The following is an 18,715-nucleotide window of genomic DNA, read 5'->3' as shown; positions in this document are numbered from 1 at the left end:
ACTTAATATAATTTTTTTGGAGATGGGAGGAATGGGTAGTAAATTAGGGAACTGCCGGAAATATTCTCCTGATACAAATAACTCTGCAGGAATTTCTAAATGGCTGGGTGGATATAATGAAGCCTTCATGAGAATACAATCTTTTAAACAAAAAATTGGTTCAAAATTATTCACATTTTTTTCGTAGAACACCACATCCTTGAACAGTAGGTTTGTTTTATTATAAATTTCAATAATATATTCAATATTGGGAATAATCATTTGAACATTTTTAAGAGGAATTGGTTTTCTGAAAGTATCAAGTCGAATTTTGAGTTCGTTTTAATTCTGAAGTCTCCTTTTCAGTAATATTTATGGTTATATCAATTCCTTCTCTTCGATTCGCAGAACCCTCTATGTAAAGATGATCATCTTTCAAAATAATAAATTCAATTGATATCAAACTTGTGTCTTCTTTCCTATTTTCCTTTCCTTGGATTATAATTAAAACAAAAATAATTAATATATAAATAATAAAAATTTGTAAAATCATTATAATAATATTTTTTATAAGAATAATAATAATCTATTACTATTTCTTTGGTCTATATGGCAATATTTTACCTACTGGGTCAATTATATTATTTACTAGTGTAAAATCTTTCGGTTGTTTAGTAATTCTCTTTGCATGGTAAGTACCAAAATTTGCTTGGCTTAAAATCTTTGTTACTTCCATCTCGGCTATTTTATGAAGTGCTTGCACTGCATCTCTTCTCATTCTAAGAGGTCCTTTTCCATACTTTCGGACTATCTCTCTAATCAAATTTTCCATTGGTTTTTTAGGAATTACTAAATTAGTACTTCTCTGCAGCCTTATTATTTCAGGTAAAACTCTATCTTTTCTTCTCTTCTTATTCTGAGGCCTCTTCCTCGGTACTTTTGGTGGAGGAAACCTTTTTCGTCCCATCCCGTGTTGAAACATAGTAAGTCGATCAGAAATTGCAGAATCTGTCTTTAAAGTCTTCATGTTTATTCCATAAAAACGGTAATAATTTTTATTTACTCTTATTTAGTTATACCTACTTATATCTGATTAATTTTTTCTCTTCTTCAACCTTTGGATTAACTGCGTTTTGAGGATAATTTACAAAAAAATATCCAAAAAATGTTATTTTTTTTTAAATTTGATATTATATATAGGGTATTGTTTTTCTGATTTTCATAAAAATGAATGGACATGTTATTACAAGAATTACTGAATGATTTACCATCTCCTTTAATGAATCCCGAATTCTATCCTATTATACCTCCTACTACTGAGATTATTACTCTAGGAACAACAATAACTACTACTACAACAACAACCACCACTACTACTACTACAACTACTACTGATAATAATAAGAAATTAGAAAATGATTTTAAAGAAGTAGAATCTGAAGAATTTATTAAGAAATTGAATGGAATTGTAATTGATAAAACAAAAACTTTAGAATTATTAGAAAATACTATAACATTACTGAATGAATTTTTAGTAACATCTAATGCACATTTTGGGTTAGAAAATCTCTGAACCTTAAATATTGCTGCTCCTATTTTAAATAAAATAAATCCATGGAATAAAACTGTTTTAAAAACCGACTCTAGCTATATTGTTAAAGAATTTAAAGATCATATAATGAAACAAGAAAAAGAAAAGGAAGAGAAGGGTAGTAAACGATCAGAGAGGAAAAAAACGGAAAATATTTCCTATATAGTTAATGAAATTGAAAAAATAAAATCAAGCTTTACGGGAGAATTAAATAAAACTCGATATATTTATAAGTGAATGTTTAAATTCTGGGGTGTGTGTTGATTTCATTAATACTATGGGTAACAACTTAGCAAGGGGAATGTTTCATTGTGTTCAAACTAGTCTACAGATGAACAAATCCCATGATTTTAAGGTAAAAATGATTAAAAAATTCAGATATAATATTGATGAATCAAATATTGTCCCATTATTTACATGTATTATCAGTTGGGAATGTATTATTCGTAGCCATAGTATTCAATTGGCAAAAATATTAGGTTTAGATGACGATAATGTTGTCATTCTTGAAAATGGTGGATTGACAATGAGAGATGTGTTTGATTTACTATCATTTATTATAGAGAAATGTTATCATAATTTACATAACAGAAATAATATAGATAGTATTATAATTAAGGATAAAAGTAGTACTGAAGATGAGGAAGAGGAGAAAATAAAATCAGGAGGTAAAAGGAAGAAAGTATTCAAATATCCTACCAGTAAAAAATATGCAAAACAGATTAATGAGAAAGAAATAAAACAGTTTATTAAGAAAATTAAAACAGTTACAAGGGAAATTTCTGAAAATACAAAGAACAAATGTAATATAAGAAATTTTGTTGATACACTTCTCAAAACATCTAATAATATTAATTTTAACATAAATGATTTTGTAGACAAAAATAAAGAAACATTCGCTATATCAAATAGTGTCTCTCGTAAACTATTTTCTTGTGTTAATTTAATGAAAATAGATCAGTCTAATAAGAATAAAAATAAATCATATTTTTCTTCTCTTGAAAATATGGTAAATTATTCTGTATCTAATAAAGATATCATTTCACTTTTTACTATATTACATAGTTGGGATTATATTACTAGAGAGTACGCTAGTGCTGTACTATCTTTATTGTTTAATGATAAGGACATTTTTATGATAAAATCTCTAAGAGAAGTCGGATTCACAGTTGAGAATATTTTGCATATGTTTACCTTCCTTCTTGAACTTACCACAAGAAATTTCGAAAATAAAATTTAAAAATGTCAAATCCATTTGATGAAAAATTTTTGGTCTCTTTTGAAACAGAGTCCAGTTTACAAGACCAGTTTCCTCAATGGATAGAAACATTGCCGTGTCACTGTAATAAGAAAGAAATATTAAAATTATTTAACGCCTTTTTACAAAAGAAAAAAAAAAGATACTATCTTTCATGATTCAATTAAAAATTTCCTAGAAAATGTTGCTATTAGAGACTTTTTTAAGAATAAAAAAAATCTCCTTACTCTAATCGAAAATGGTTTGAATAATAAATTTTCTTATTGTTGTGAATTTTTCAAATGTAATGCGGAAGAAGGTTCCGAATATGACCACTCAGAATTCGATCATCTAAATTATAGTATTATAGGAATTTTTATGAACTGTAAATACAGAATTTTATGTTTTAAATGTGGTATTTGTAACAAATGCAACGAAAAACCATTAGCTCTATATAAATTTATAGATAATATGGTCATAAATCAAGAATTAAGTGGACGGTTTCTTTATATTAAATTATTATTAACAAATTCAATTTCAACAGATATTTTTAAATCTTTGAAAATTCTTGATGTAAGTGAAAATTATTTTCAGTATGAAGTTCAAGTTGTATTGAGAGGATTTGATGAAAATAATATTCGCTTTCACCATGGTCTAAATAATTTAGCTTGGGGAGGAAGTGGATCTATTTATCATTTAAGAGATAATATAGAACACCCTTGTTTTTGTAATGAATTAATTTATCTTTTTTCGATTAATAATAATCAAAATAACATACAAACATTGAAAAGCTTACATATAATAGGAAATTATATTATACTTTCAATTGATTATAAAATTATTTTGATTAATAAATTACTAACAGTTGAAATTGATGTCTCCTGAAGGTAAAAATGAGCCTGAAAATAAAAAAATAAAAAGGGAGAAAACTTTTTCGGATATACTTTCAATGATAGCGGTCAATGAGAGGGATAAGTCCTACAAACATATTAGAAAATTTAAACATATTAAAAATTCTTTTGAAATTGACTATTTTAATTTTGGTAATATGGACAAATTTGGATATAAAGAAAAAAATCATTTCGTTGTTAATATTACAAATCAATTTTTTTTTATTATGCAGAAAGGTTTCATTATATATTTCTACTACCTCCAATCATAATTAATTACCATAAAAATGAAGTATTATTTTTAACTAATATTCAAAACAAATACAATGTATTTATTTCAAGAGAAGATAGTAAACATTTAAATAGTCTCATATTATCCCATAATATATTAGATACATTTATTAATTTGAAATATGACAATAGAAGAGATGAAGAGGTATTAACAAAAGATAATCTAAATTACATTACTAATTTAATTTCTTCAATATGTGAAAAATAATGATAATTAACCGCCAACCAGATAGATAGGTCAGCAAAGTTTGAATTGGTCTGGTCATATGACTATATTCTTCAATCATGAGATAGGAAGATGAAATAATTTCATTAGATATATTTTTATTCGTCTTCTAAGTATATTGTTTGAGCATAAAATGTATATATATCATTATTCATAAGTAATGACAAATTATTTGTTTTGATAATCCTGTAAATAAAATTATGATAACTATTGTTATATTTCTCTTTAAATGTCCCACATATAAATGATTTAATTTTTAAATGTCCCACATATAAATGATTTAATTTTTATTTTATTTTTAGGGTTTGTGATTAATAATTGAATATTTTGTCTAAAATCAAGATCATAAGTATTTCGATAAGGATATTTATGAATACTCCATCTCCAATAAGGATGGTTAATTTTTATATAAAACCCATGATCTGTTCTACTGATTATATCATATTTCAATTTCTTTTTTCTTTTGAATAATTCTATCTGTTCATTGGAGCAAAATATAATCTTTCTACTAATTAAAAATTCACATATTTTCCTATCTACATCTTCTTTAATATAATGGCAGTGTAAACAATGATTAATACTTCTATGAATTTCACTACAAGTTATACAAAAAATAGATTTTTTCTCATATACTCTATCTCTCCAGTCTGTATATATTTTCAATGCCTCAGGATATATATATATTTTTTTTATTTCATCATTCCTAAAGTCATAACATAATAATTTAGAAAATGCATTATATATATTTTCTGTTAATATTAATGTTTTGACTACATCTATAAATATATTTACATGACGAGTAACAAAAATACTCATATGCATGATAATTGTTGAGTGATTTACTGAGCGATCAATAGAAGCACATCTAATTATAGTATATAATGAGAGACCATTATGTGATATTTTACATAAGAGATTATTCTTTTCTTCGTTTAATATACCATTGTTAATATTGTTGAAAATTATATCTATATTATCGTTATTTAATATAGATATATTTTTCTCAAAATTAAACCCCTCAATATCAGGACATAATAAAAATTCACAGTGTTTTCCAAATTTAGAAAATAGGAGACCTCTTTCTGATCGTGTCCATAGTTTATGTTTGAACCCAACTTGTATTGAAAACATTTTTTTTATTTATTGTTATTACCATTTGGCCATAATCTATGTTTCCAAATTTTAATTAATATTAGTCCAAATATAAATACAGTTATAAAAGATAGACACGTATTAGGGGATCACCAGTATTCATATTTTTTAAAATATTATTTATACTATTTAGAAGTGTTAATGTCTGATCCTCAGTTAATAGTTTTGGCCCATCGGGTGTATCACTGGAAAGTAGGGAAGGTTTGTTCTCATTTTCAGCAACAATGGTATTACTTATACAACCCAACAGAAGTATAATTATACTAGTCATTATGATTTAAAAACTAAAGATATATCCTCTTCCGTTGCAATTTTTTTCTCTACATTATTTATTTTATTTTTTATATTTATTAATTCCTCTACATAAATATTATTTAACTGTATAATATTCCCTTCATTTTTTTCTTTATTTGATGACAACCACGGATATTTTTTATATCGTCCTTTTGAAATATGAAAAGAATCTGCTATTTCTTTTCCTTTTCTTAGCCCATCGATAATTGTATTTGGTTGACTATAAACACGTAATATATCCCTTTGTAAAATATAAGAAAAGAAATCGGTACATTCCATCTGTTGATAATCGTTTCCAAATGCTTCTTCTAGCGATATACGAATTATGGTTACCCCTTCAGTATTAGAAAAATTTCTCTTTTGGATATGAAAACTTGGAGCACAATCATCTACCCAAGATTTTTCTATAAATCTATTTACAAGAGTATCATTTACCCCTGGGCATTTTGCTTGTCTTCTTTCCTGACTTATATTTCTTGGATAGTTATATATTACACCATTTTCTACAACACCTTTCATGTCATATGGATACACTTCAATACAACCATTCAAATGATCCTTCTTAGTTATTATTATCCCTTTAATATTTGACGGGAGGATAGAATCAAATGTACTCAATTTTTCTTGATATTCTTTTAATAAAGAATTTTGAAACATTTTAATGATTAGATAAATTTTTATTGATTTAACCCTTCAGTGGGCTATCAACCGCCAACTAGATAGATCAGCAAGGGTTGAAACTATTCTTCATCTCAGAGTTAATAACTCTTTGGCAGAGTAACGAAAGAGACCTTAGTAGCACAGATACACCTTCTTCTTCTTCTTTACCTCCTGTAGCAACCTAAACTTAATTGCAGCCTGGGTCATGCATTATCCTGGTTAGTAGTGGTATATAAACTTTTTAAAAAAATAATAATAAATGGGGAGAACAAGACCTAGAAATTTCTAGATAAATGAGACAGACCACATTCCTTCCCTTCTCAATTGTCAGCCAGGCTAGGCTATGAGGTCGAATCATCTTCCTCTTCATTTTCATCTTCAGATTCATCATTATTATCATTATGTATTACATTTATTTTGATTAACTACTAGATGAACTGTTTCTGCCCAGGAATGTGGAATTCCAGACACCTTTTCTCCAGGCAGTAAAAGCCGGCTGTCTTGGCGCTAGTAGTTTCGAATCACCCCCCCCCCCTCCTGTGCTCTCGTATGCCTGTTCATCCAGTAGTGCTGGCAGACGTAGGAATAGATATATTGGGATTATAATTTTCTTATTGTTGGTCTTCATTCAAACATAATGAAGTACTATAAACTATTTCTTTAACTTATTTGTTATTCATGAGTAGTTGTAGTTTTGGCACTGTATGATATGCTCAATGACCAAGGTGATGACGGCAAATTATACACTTGTGAGTTCAGTTCACCTCCGAGCTCTGACCTGACCTGACCTGCCTGTCATCACTGGTCTGCCTACCTTGTATTTGTGGTGCCTTGTGTAACTCTCTCTGTTTGATAAGTATAATCTGTTATCTTGTATGAGTAAGGGTGTAAATGTATAAAATGTAATTTATATGTAAATAATATCTATGATTTTATATTTTCTTTGAATTTATGAAAGCCTAAGCTATTAATTTGACTGCTGGTACCAAAAGAAAACTGAATTAAACCAATGACGTGATGATCTTCCTGGCTGTTGTATAGTTTTAGGGTTTCACTGAAAGATAATTTTAACCCTCCAGTATATTATTTTTGTAACTTCCGTTCTTGTTGTAATGTAGTAATTCTAGTTTTCTTGCCTTTTGATGGGAGTTGTTCATTATTATTTAATGTTACGGGTTTGAACCCTAGTCCGTAACATTAAGTGGGGGCCTGTCCGGGATACATTGCCTTTATACAGCAGCTAAGTACTGACGTAATTGGTCGATAATTGTGCGAACGTAATCGTGGCAAATCAGGACATTGGTATTTACGTGGCGTGAGATTTCTGATTTTGTGCTCTCTAACCTTCCCTCTTTTGCTAATACCTTTAGACCTGAATTAAGTTCAATATGGAATTTAACATTGATGAATTTGTTGAGAAACCGTGTTTAAGCACTTTGGCTGTTTCTCATATTAAGAAAACTGACTGGATGGCGTTAGCAGCCATATATGAAGTTCCTCATAAATCTAGCATGACTAAAGCGGAGATAAAGAAGAGTGTGATCGATAGAATGTTAAAAAATGAGTTGGTACCTCTTGAAGCATATAGTCTGTGTTATGGTGACGGAGGTAGTGCATCTTTACTTATGATTAAAAAGTTGGAACTTGAGGATAGAGAGAAACAAAGAGAGCATGAAAAGGAAATGAAAGCTCAAGAGCAGGAAATGAAAGCTCGAGAGCAGGAAATGAAAGCTCGAGAGCAGGAAATGAAAGCTCAAGAGCGTTTACATGAACTTCAAGTGTTGAAACTAAAGAATGAAGAAGGTATGAAAAACAGAGAAGCTAATGCAAATAAATCTATCTCTGATCTTGGAAACTCTTTAAAATTTGTGCCCGGATTTGATGAGACTGATGTGGAGAATTTCTTCAATCTCTTTGAGCGTGTGGCAAACCAACTTAAATGGCCAAAAGACCAATGGAGTTTCTTTGCCCAAACAGCTTTTGTAGGTAAGGCTAAGATGATTTACTCTAATTTGCCTAGTGATGAGTTGACTTATGATCATCTAAAAAAGACCATCTTGGAAGCATATGATCAAGTTCCCGAGACCCATAGACAGAATTTCCGTAATCTGAAGAAGGGAGAGAAACAAACATATCTAGAATTTATCAAAGAAAAAGAAAGGATTTTCAGTGCTTGGTTGAGGGCTAGTAAAGTAACAACTTTTGAGCAACTCTGTCAGCTGATTTTGCTTGAAGAGATTCTCCGCAAAGTTCCATATTCCTTGAAATTATACCTACAGGAGAGAGAAGTTACTACTGTAAACAAGGCAGCCACCTTAGCTGAAAATTACAGGTTGACTCATGGTGACTCGTATGTCAGGCAGAAACAGAAGGGGACAGACCTTGCAGGCAGTTCCCGAGGCGGTGGTGGAACTCTGGTAACAAGCGGTGGGAATGGTTCTGGTGGCTTCCAGCCATCTATTAGGTTAACTTATGGGAATACTGTAACTAGAAAGACTGAACCAGGTAAAATCCCAAACTCATCCACATCCACTTTGATTTGTGCTTACTGTAAACACCCCAGTCATCACATTAGGGACTGTCCTAAGCTTAAAGGTAAAGAAAAACGCTCTGAACAAGTTTTGGCTAGCTCTAGCATTTTCTCTCATTTGCCTACTAGTGAACCATCTAATTCTGATCCAAAGCAAAATTTTGAACAGTCAGTTCTGAGTGACTGTCCTATTAACCCAACACGGACTCGAGGTAGTGTTTCGGCTTGTAATGACCCTCCTAGATGTTCTGTTGATCAGTTTCAACCCTTTCGTTCTACAGGAACAGTTTCTTCTTCTGACACCTCCACTAAATATCCCATTCAAGTACTTAGAGACACAGGAGCCTCTCATAGCCTCATGTTAAAAGGTCTGATGCCTGATTTGGAGGACTGTTATTTGGCCCAGAGTGTTCTGATTCAGGGAGTTAGTGGGTGTATTGCTGTTCCTCTGGCTAGGGTTTATTTGAATACTGAATTAGCTAGTGGTTACTTCACTGTAGGAGTTCAAGAGTCTCTGCCTGTAAAGGGAGTGAACTTTTTATTAAGGAATGATATTGCAGGTGGAAAAGTTGTACCTGACCCCATTGTAGCTTTGGCACCCTCACAATGTAATAACACAGAGCAACTGGAAAAAGAGTATCCTCACTTATTCCCTTCGTGTGTAGTAACAAGGAACACGGCAGCTCAACAGGGTGACAGTAAAGATAGCACTGATTCTGTGGATGTTGACCTCTCCCACCTATTTCCTGATAATGACCCTTCTCAGGTGTTAACTTCTCCAGAGCATCTTAGTAATGTACCAATTGATTCAAACACTCTTAAAGACGCTCAGGTACAAGACTCTGAGTTAATGCAGTTCTTTGATAAGACTGTAGAGGATTCGGAGATAGTGAACTCTCCTATTTGCTTTTATACGAAGAACGGTATCCTAATGAGAAAATACAGACCTCCCAATGTACCAGCCAATGAAACCTGGCAAGAATGCCATCAGGTGGTGATACCTAGAAAGTTCAGATCTCTTGTCATGTCAGTAGCTCATGACCTCAGTGGTGGACACTTAGGCATTAACAAAACTTACAGTAAAATCTCCAAAGACTTCTTCTGGCCTAAAATGAAGCAGTCTGTTGCCTACTACTGTAAGACATGCCATGAGTGCCAAATGGCTGGAAAACCAAATCAGCCAATAAAACCTGCACCATTAAATCCTATTCCAGTGACTGAGGAACCTTTCAGTAAAGTGATAATTGATTGTGTTGGTCCTTTGCCTAAAACACGCAGTGGAAATGAGTACTTGCTAACGGTTATGTGTTCAACATCCAGATATCCAGAGGTTTTTCCACTGAAGAGAATAACTTCTCAGAACATAGTGAAAGCCCTTGGTAAATTCTTCACTCAGTATGGAATTCCTCGTGTTGTCCAATCTGACTTGGGTAGTAACTTCACTTCTAATCTCTTCAAACAAACTATGGATGAGTTGGGAGTGCGCCAGTACCATTCCACAGCCTGTAGACCAGAGTCCCAAGGAGCATTAGAAAGACTGCATCAAACTCTGAAATCAATGTTGACTAAGTATTGTGAGGAGAATAATGCAGACACGGGATGAAGGCATTCATTTCGTGTTGTATGCTGTAAAGAGTAGTGTACAAGATTCCCTTGGTTTTACACCTTTTGAGTTAGTGTATGGTCATGAGGTTAGAGGTCCTCTGAAAGTCCTGAACCCTCTAATAAACCTCTCCTTACCTATGTACAACAGCTTAAACAGAGATTAAAATCTGCTGTAGATCATGCTATGAAAAACTTAAGGGATTCTCAAGTAAAAATGAAAGACAATTTTGATAAAAAAGCTGTTGTAAGAGAGTTTAAGCCAGGTGATCTTGTGTTAGCATTTCTGCCAATCCCTAAGAAACCTTTACAAAGTAAGTTTCACGGTCCTTATGTGATTCAACGGAAGATCGGTGATGTAAATTATGTCCTTAAAACTCCTGATAGAAGAAAGGCAGAGAGACTGATACATGTGAACCTGATCAAGCCATATTTTACAAGAGGGCCTGACAATGAGACCCCTGTCCTGAACTTGGGTGTATCAGAAACTATTAATGCAGATGAAGAGGACGATATTTCGTTGGTTTCGGACCCTAAATTACAAAACTCGGATTTCTTGGCTAACCCTCATCTGAAATTCCAGCATTTGCCGCCTGACCACAGTGGTGACTTGGAACGCCTGTTAACTGAGTTTCCGCAGCTGTTTCGTGATGTCCCTCAGCAGTGCCCCCTGGTTGAGCATGACGTAGTGTTGGTCGAGGGTGCTCGGCCAATAAAGCAGCATCCTTACCGTGTCAGTCCATGGAAGCGGGAGGCCCTGAGGAAGGAGGTACAGTTCTTGATGGACAATGGCTTGGTGGAGATGAGTGACAGTGAGCGGGCTTCGCCATGCCTGTTGGTGGACAAGCCAGATGGATCGTTTCGCATGTGTACTGACTATCGCCAGGTGAACCAACTGACCTGTCAGGACTGTTATCCTCTCCCTCTAATAGATGACCTGATCGACCAACTGGGAGAAGCAAAATTCATCACAAAGATTGACTTATTGCGTGGATACTACCAGGTGCGGCTGACTGAGCGAGCCAAACGGATCTCTGCATTTGTTACCCCTGACGGTTTATACCAATACACTGTCATGCCCTTTGGTATGATCAACGCCCCAGCGACCTTCCAACGACTGATTCATAGGGTAACCGAGGGACTAGTCGGAGTGCAGTCTTACTTGGACGATCTGATTGTATACAGCAAATCCTGGGATGATCATCGTCTTCAACTGCGCGCCCTTTTCTACAACTTGGCTGACGCACGGCTAACAATAAACTTTGCCAAGAGAGAGTTTGGGCACGCCAAGGTGATATTCCTGGGTCATGTTGTTGGGCAAGGTGAAGTGAGCCCAGTAACCGCAAAAGTGGAGGCCATTACATCACTGCCTGTGCCTCATGATCGAAAGGCATTGATGCGCTTCCTAGGCATGGCTGGGTACTATAGGCGGTTTGTGCCCAATTTTGCTGATCTCTCGGCTCCTTTAACCGACCTTGTCAGTCCCAAGACAAAATTTGTGTGGACCCAGGAGTGCCAAGACTCTTTTGTTAAAATCAAAGCTCTTCTCACCAACGCACCCATATTGAGATCTCCGCAATTCAATAAGCCATTCGTCATGCATATAGACGCTAGTGATGTGGGAGCAGGAGCAGTGTTATTACAGTATAGTGATGATAATGTGCTACATCCTGTTTGTTATGCATCCACTAAGTTCAAAACTTACCAAAAGCATTACAGTACGATAGAGAAAGAATGCTATGCCATGTTGTTTGCTATTGAAAGGTTCAGTGTGTACTTGAATGGTTCTACTTTTCCTATTGATGTGTTCACTGATCATAACCCCCTTATATTTCTGCATAAAATGAAAAACTCTAACCAACGTCTCATGAGATGGACTCTGGCATTGCAACCATATAAACTGAACATTTTTCATATCAAAGGGAAGAATAATGTAATTGCAGACATGTTATCTTGGACTTAGACTTGATTTATAACGTTTCTTATAAATCTCTTGATGGGGGAGGTGTTATGTATTACATTTATTTTGATTAACTACTAGATGAACAGTGTTTCTGCCCAGGAATGTGGAATTCCAGACACCTTTTCTCCAGGCAGTAAAAGCCGGCTGTCTTGGCGCCAGTAGTTTCGAATCACCCCCCCCCCTCCTGTGCTCTCGTATGCCTGTTCATCCAGTAGTGCTGGCAGACGTAGGAATAGATATATTGGGATTATAATTTTCTTATTGTTGGTCTTCATTCAAACATAATGAAGTACTATAAACTATTTCTTTAACTTATTTGCTATTCATGAGTAGTTGTAGTTTTGGCACTGTATGATATGCTCAATGACCAAGGTGATGACGGCAAATTATACACTTGTGAGTTCAGTTCACCTCCGAGCTCTGACCTGACCTGACCTGCCTGTCATCACTGGTCTGCCTACCTTGTATTTGTGGTGCCTTGTGTAACTCTCTCTGTTTGATAAGTATAATCTGTTATCTTGTCTGAGTAAGGGTGTAAATGTATAAAATGTAATTTATATGTAAATAATATCTATGATTTTATATTTTCTTTGAATTTATGAAAGCCTAAGCTATTAATTTGACTGCTGGTACCAAAAGAAAACTGAATTAAACCAATGACGTGATGATCTTCCTGGCTGTTGTATAGTTTTAGGGTTTCACTGAAGGATAATTTTAACCCTTCAGTATATTATTTTTGTAACTTCCGTTCTTGTTGTAATGTAGTAATTCTAGTTTTCTTGCCTTTTGATGGGAGTTGTTCATTATTATTTAATGTTACGGGTTTGAACCCTAGTCCGTAACATCATCTTCTTCTTCTTCTTCTTCTTCTAGTTCTTCTTCATCTTCTTCCATATTATTAGTTTCATCATTTTGAATTTTATAAGTTGTTAGTTCATTTTCAGATAATATTTCTTTTATATACTTAACATCATTTCTTATATTATTTAAAATATTAAAAATATAGTTTTTTTCGTAAAAAATTTTAGTAATTTTTCCTTTTTGGTTAGACATTTTTAAATTTCACCTTATTATTCATAATGAATATGTTTTTATAGTTAAAAAAGAATAGAGAATGCATTTTTTCATATTTTTACTTTCACACTCAAAAAATTTGAACTTGAATCCGTTTACAATGACAAAAAATGAAGACAATTTCTATATAACTTCAACAGATAAAGAAGAAGATTTTAACGAAAAGATAGATTTTTATGTAAATAATATAAAACAACATAATATAAAACAACAAGAACAGATTCAGAAACTATATAATTTGACTCATGAAATAACAACCCATTCTACTAAAGTTTATGAATGGTTAATTAAAACTAATCTAAATTATCACCAATTTGCTACACAACCTAAAAAGGAAAAAAAAATTTAGAATTATATTTATATAAAGCATTTAAAAAAATTGATATATATATATAAGCATCAAGCTATTCATATCAATCATTATCATAAAGGAGCTAATATGGTTAAGGAGCTTGGTTTCTATGATATACTCGGAGTGAAACCCAGCGTTACCTCAGATGAGCTTAAAAAGGCTTATCATAAACTGGCTCTGAAATATCATCCTGATAAAAATCCCAATGAAGGAGATAAGTTCAAATTAATTTCACAAGCGTATGAGGTATTAAGTAATCCAGAGAAGCGAAGGGTTTATGATCAAGGTGGAGAACAATCATTGAAAGGGGGTGAATCTGAGACCTTTAGATCACCTATGGATATCTTTAATTTTTTCTTTGAAAATGTGAAGAAAACATCAACTTACACAAGAGATGTGAAGAAAACATCGATTTACACGATTTCAACATCCCTAGAAGAATTATATAATGGAACCATTAAAAAAATATCCCTAGAGAGGGACATTGTATGTTATAACTGTAAAGGCCAGGGAGGAAAGAAACCTCCAGAGAAATGTCTTTCATGTGGAGGTAGTGGTTTTCAAATTAGGATTCAACAGCTGAGACCCGGAATTTTATCACAAATACAAACTTTATGCGGACATTGTCGAGGTCAGAGAGAAGTGATTGATCTTAAGGATAAATGTAAAACATGCCAAGGAAAGAAGGTTATTAGAGAGAGTAAAAATATAGAGGTACATATAAATAAAGGGATGAAAACCGGACAGAAGATAATTTTTACAGGGGAAGGAGATCAAGAACCTGGTCGTGAGCCCGGTGATGTTCTTTTTATAATAAAAGAGGAAGCCCATCCTATATTTAAACGTATAAAAAATGATCTTCTTATGAAATGTAATTTATACCTCACAGAAGCTCTTTGTGGTTTTCAAAAGCCAATAAAAACCTTAGATAATAGAACCATAATTATTAAAAACAATCCTGGTACGATTATAAAAAATGGCCAAATGAAACGTATTATAGGTGAGGGTATGCCAAAATATAAGAAGTTTGAGAAAGGTAGTCTATGTATTCATTTTTCTATTGTTTTGCCATCGCATTTCTCTATTGAGCAAGTAAGGAAAATAGAATCTGTTTTACCACCGAGAAAAGAGGTAAAAATACCTGAAAATAGTGAAGAGAAAATATTAACAATTACACCACTCTCAAGACTATGAACAAATGGAAGTTGATTGAAGCTTGGAGCAGAGTGACAATGTCGTTATGAAAATCACCCTTTAGCAGAGCAATGCCCCCTCATAGATACACCTTCTTCTTCATCCTCTAGCAATTTTATTTTTCATTTTTGTATGTATATTATTTCGATGTTCTGGGATAAAAATAGATGAAAGCTTCATTTCTGAACTAGCAATTCGTCTATGGAACCTTTCTCTATCTCTTGCACATTGCTCCCATTGACCAACTCTAGCTTTTCTATAAGCATAGTCCCATTTTATCATATAATGCACTTTTATATCGCCAAATCGAACCCGCTTTTCCATCATTTATTTTTTTTATTTAATTATATAATCATATTTATAATGAAATTTAACCAAAACACCTCTTTAAAAAAAGTTTTTTCCGTTCTTCCTATACAAATAAAGAAAAGGTGGTAACCCCTTTGGTATGATATAAAAGCTTCTCGAACTCCTACCATTCTTTATTTGTGTTTGAAGGTGAGATATTAACTGTATTTTTTTAAAGAAAGAAAAAAATATTAAAGATAATGAATATATATATATATAAGTTTTTTAAAGTTTGTGTTGTGTGTGTATATTTACAGTTCTTCTGAGAAGGAAACTATCTGAATATATGTCCTGTTTTTTTAATTGAATTTTTGTTTTCCTTACAATAAAAATATTCACCCAAAAGAACTTTAATTCCACCCTGCTGATATGTCCAAAAGGGATTTATGAAAAAAAAAATACATCATATCCAAAAATCAACTTTATTGACGTCATACACATAACCTCAGTGTTATATACGACCATATGGTCATACGACTACACCTTTGTCATAAATGCACGGAGTAGTGGTAGTTAGTGTTGGATAATATTTCAACCAAAACACCTCTTTCATTTGAACCTTGTTGTTCTTGTTACTTTAACTGCTGGTGCTGGAAGTTTGCAGAATGTTTCTGTGCTGGGGGACTCTGGCAGACTTACGGTTTTTCTCCTGTATGAATCCATATATGTCTTATTAGATTTCCTTTTGTCGAGAAAGCCTTCTCACAGTATTCACAGGCAAACGGTTTTTCTCCTATATGAGTACGCATATGAATTGTCAGGTTTGACTTATCCGAGAAATTCTTCTTACAGTATTCACATGTAAATGGGCTTCCCCCTTTATGCGTGTATATGTTTCATTAGATTTCTTTTTGTCGAGAAAACCTTCTCACAGTATTCACAGGCAAACGGCTTTTCCCCGATATGAGTGCGTATATGTTTTATTAGGTTCGATTTATCCGAGAAATTCTTCTTACAGTATTCACATGTAAATGGCTTTTCCCCTGTATGAATGCGTTTATGACGTTCCATGTCTGCTTTTTGCCTAAATGTTTTATTACAATATCCACAGGTAAACGGTTTTTCTCCTGTATGAGTCCATATATGTCTTATTAGATTTCCTTTTATCGAGAAAGTCTTCTCACAGTATTCACAGGCAAACGGTTTTTCTCCTGTATGAGTCCATATATGTCTTATTAGATATCTTTTTGTCGAGAAAGCCTTCTCACAGTATTCACAGGCAAACGGTTTTTCTCCTGTATGAGTACGCATTTGAGTTATTAAGTTTGATTTATCCGAGAAAGTCTTCTTACAGTATTCACATGTAAATGGCTTTTCCCCCGTATGAGTGCGTATATGAATCATAAGGGTCCATCTATCTGAGAAACTCTTCTCACAGTATTGACAGACAAACGGCTTTTCTCCTGTATGAGTGCGTATGTGTCTTATTAGATTTCTTTTTGTCGAGAAAACCTTCTCACAGTATTCACAGAATAAAAGTTTTTCCCCTGTATGAATACGTTCATGAATTTTCATGTTTCCTTTTTCCCTAAATGTTTTATTACTATATCCACAGGTAAATGTTTTTTCTTCGGTGTGTATGATCTCGTGTCTTTTTAGAGCGGTTTTTTCTTTGAAGCACCGATCGCATTTGTTGCATTTATGCGGCCTGTCGTGGCAATGAGTAGCTACTGCTATCCACAGAATTATTTTTTTTTCATTTTTAACTTATAATACTTGCATATATTATTCTTATGCATCTCCAAAGAAGATTTTTCAATGCCGCATTCGTCCCAATTATAGTTTTTTTTTTTTGTACTGAGATTCAGGGGTTCCTCTTGGATGTTACTCCCACTGGCCTGTTCCAGAGAACCTTCCATGTCTATTAATTTCAGAAACAAAGAAAAACGATTATTACAAACAATTATTAAAAATTCTTCAGAAATATTTTTTTCAATCTTTAGTGACTGTATAAAGTTGATTTTTTAAATATTTACTTTTACATCTTAGACAATTATATATAATTACCTTTTCAGTTTGGAGGAAAAAGCTAGATCTCCAGAGTTGGTCACAATGCGCTCCACTGGTTGCCCACTAAAAATGAAAAAGAAATTCTAATAATAGTATTTTCTTCTTCCCTTATTTTCAACCAATTACAAAAGATAGGAACTAAAAATTATTTTATATTTACTACATTTTTTCTAAGAAGGTTAAATATTTTTTTTATAGACAAACAGGTTTTCTCCTATATGAGTTTGTATTCGAATCTTCTCTTATAAGTGTGTATATCGAGAAAGCTCCATGATTATTTTTTACAAATGAATTAATTCATGCTTTCTCATCTGCCTTTTTCTGGAGAAGGTATTGTTACAATATTTACAAGTATATGGTTTTTCCCCTGTATGGATGCGTTCATGAACGTTTGCTTGTGTTTTTTGCCTGAATGTTTTATTACAGTATCCACAGGAAAAGGGTTTTTCCCCCATATGAATGCGTATGTGACTTCTTAGGGTCGATTTATATGAGAATGTCTTCTCACAATGTCCACAGATAAACGGCCTTTCTCCTGTATGAGTGCGAATGTGTTTTATTAGGGTCGATTTTACCGAGAAAGTCTTCTCACAATATTCACAGACAAATGGCTTTTCCCCTGTATGAGTGCGAATGTGTCTTATTAGGCTCGCTTTTGTCGAGAAAGTCTTCTTACAGTATTCACATGTAAATGGCTTTTCCCCCGTATGAGTGCGTACATGAATTCTTAGGCTCAATTCATGTGAGAAACTCTTCTCACAGTATTGACAGACAAACGGCTTTTCTCCTGTATGAGTGCGTATGTGTCTTATTAGATTTCTTTTTCTCGAGAAAACCTTCTCACAGTATTCACAGACAAATGGTTTTTCCCCTGTATGAATACGTTCATGAATTTTCATGTTTCCTTTTTGCCTAAATGTTTTATTACAATATCCACAGGTAAATGGTTTTTCTTCGGTGTGTATCATCTCGTGTCTTTTTAGAGTGGTTTTTTCTTTGAAGCACCGATCGCATTTGTTGCATTTATGCGGCTTGTCGTGGCAATGAGTAGCTACTTCTAGGTCTACAGAATTATATTTTTTCATTTTTAACTTATGATACTTGAATATATTTTTCTTATGCATTTCCAAAGAAGATTTTTCAATACTGCATTCATCACAATTATAGTTTTTTTTTGTACTGAGATCTAGGGGTTCCTCTTGGATGTTACTCCCACTGCCCTGTTCCAGAGAAGCCTCCATGTCTATTAATTTCAGAAACAAAGAAAAACGATTATTACAAACAATTATTAAAAATTCTTCAGAAATATTTTTTTTCAATCT

General features: G+C 33.1%; 2 protein-coding genes and 1 pseudogene across 2 annotated transcripts; 1 reads left to right on the top strand and 2 right to left on the bottom strand.

Annotated features, from left to right (window-relative positions):
- Window positions 1-13,928: 13,928 nt before the first annotated feature.
- LOC145390309 (dnaJ homolog subfamily A member 4 pseudogene) lies at window positions 13,929-15,035 on the top strand (annotated as a pseudogene).
- Window positions 15,036-16,018: 983 nt separating this feature from the next.
- LOC145390308 (uncharacterized) lies at window positions 16,019-16,898 on the bottom strand. The gene is made up of 2 exons (XM_080265280.1): window positions 16,248-16,898; window positions 16,019-16,165 (listed from the first exon to the last, which is right to left on the bottom strand). Exons 1-2 carry the CDS (start codon window positions 16,896-16,898, stop codon window positions 16,019-16,021), a joined length of 798 nt encoding a protein of 265 aa, XP_080121406.1.
- A 776-nt stretch (window positions 16,899-17,674) lies between these two features.
- On the bottom strand, window positions 17,675-18,292 carry LOC145390307 (uncharacterized). Its single transcript, XM_080265279.1, has one exon. The coding sequence runs from the start codon at window positions 18,290-18,292 to the stop codon at window positions 17,675-17,677; it is 618 nt and encodes a 205-aa protein (XP_080121405.1).
- Between the last annotated feature and the right edge of the window lie 423 nt (window positions 18,293-18,715).

The sequence above is a fragment of the Coenobita brevimanus genome, unplaced genomic scaffold, assembly GCF_032717465.1.
Source record: "Coenobita brevimanus isolate Jiangsu-jjx unplaced genomic scaffold, ASM3271746v2 jjx.HiC_scaffold_475, whole genome shotgun sequence".
NCBI classification, from domain to species: domain Eukaryota; kingdom Metazoa; phylum Arthropoda; class Malacostraca; order Decapoda; family Coenobitidae; genus Coenobita; species Coenobita brevimanus.
This window is presented reverse-complemented; position numbering and strand designations above follow the sequence as displayed.

What these genes read in the sequence shown, in the direction of transcription:
- LOC145390308 (XM_080265280.1), bottom strand. Translation starts at nt 16,898, where the DNA reads ATGAAAATTCATGAACGTATTCATACAGGGGAAAAACTTTTATTCTGT. An exon ending in CCTGTGAATACTGTGAGAAG is followed by an intron (nt 16,166 to 16,247) that starts GTTTTCTCGACA and finishes TACTGTAAGAAG; the next exon opens with AATTTCTCGGATAAGTCAAA.
- LOC145390307 (XM_080265279.1), bottom strand. Translation starts at nt 18,292, where the DNA reads ATGAAAATTCATGAACGTATTCATACAGGGGAAAAACCATTTGTCTGT.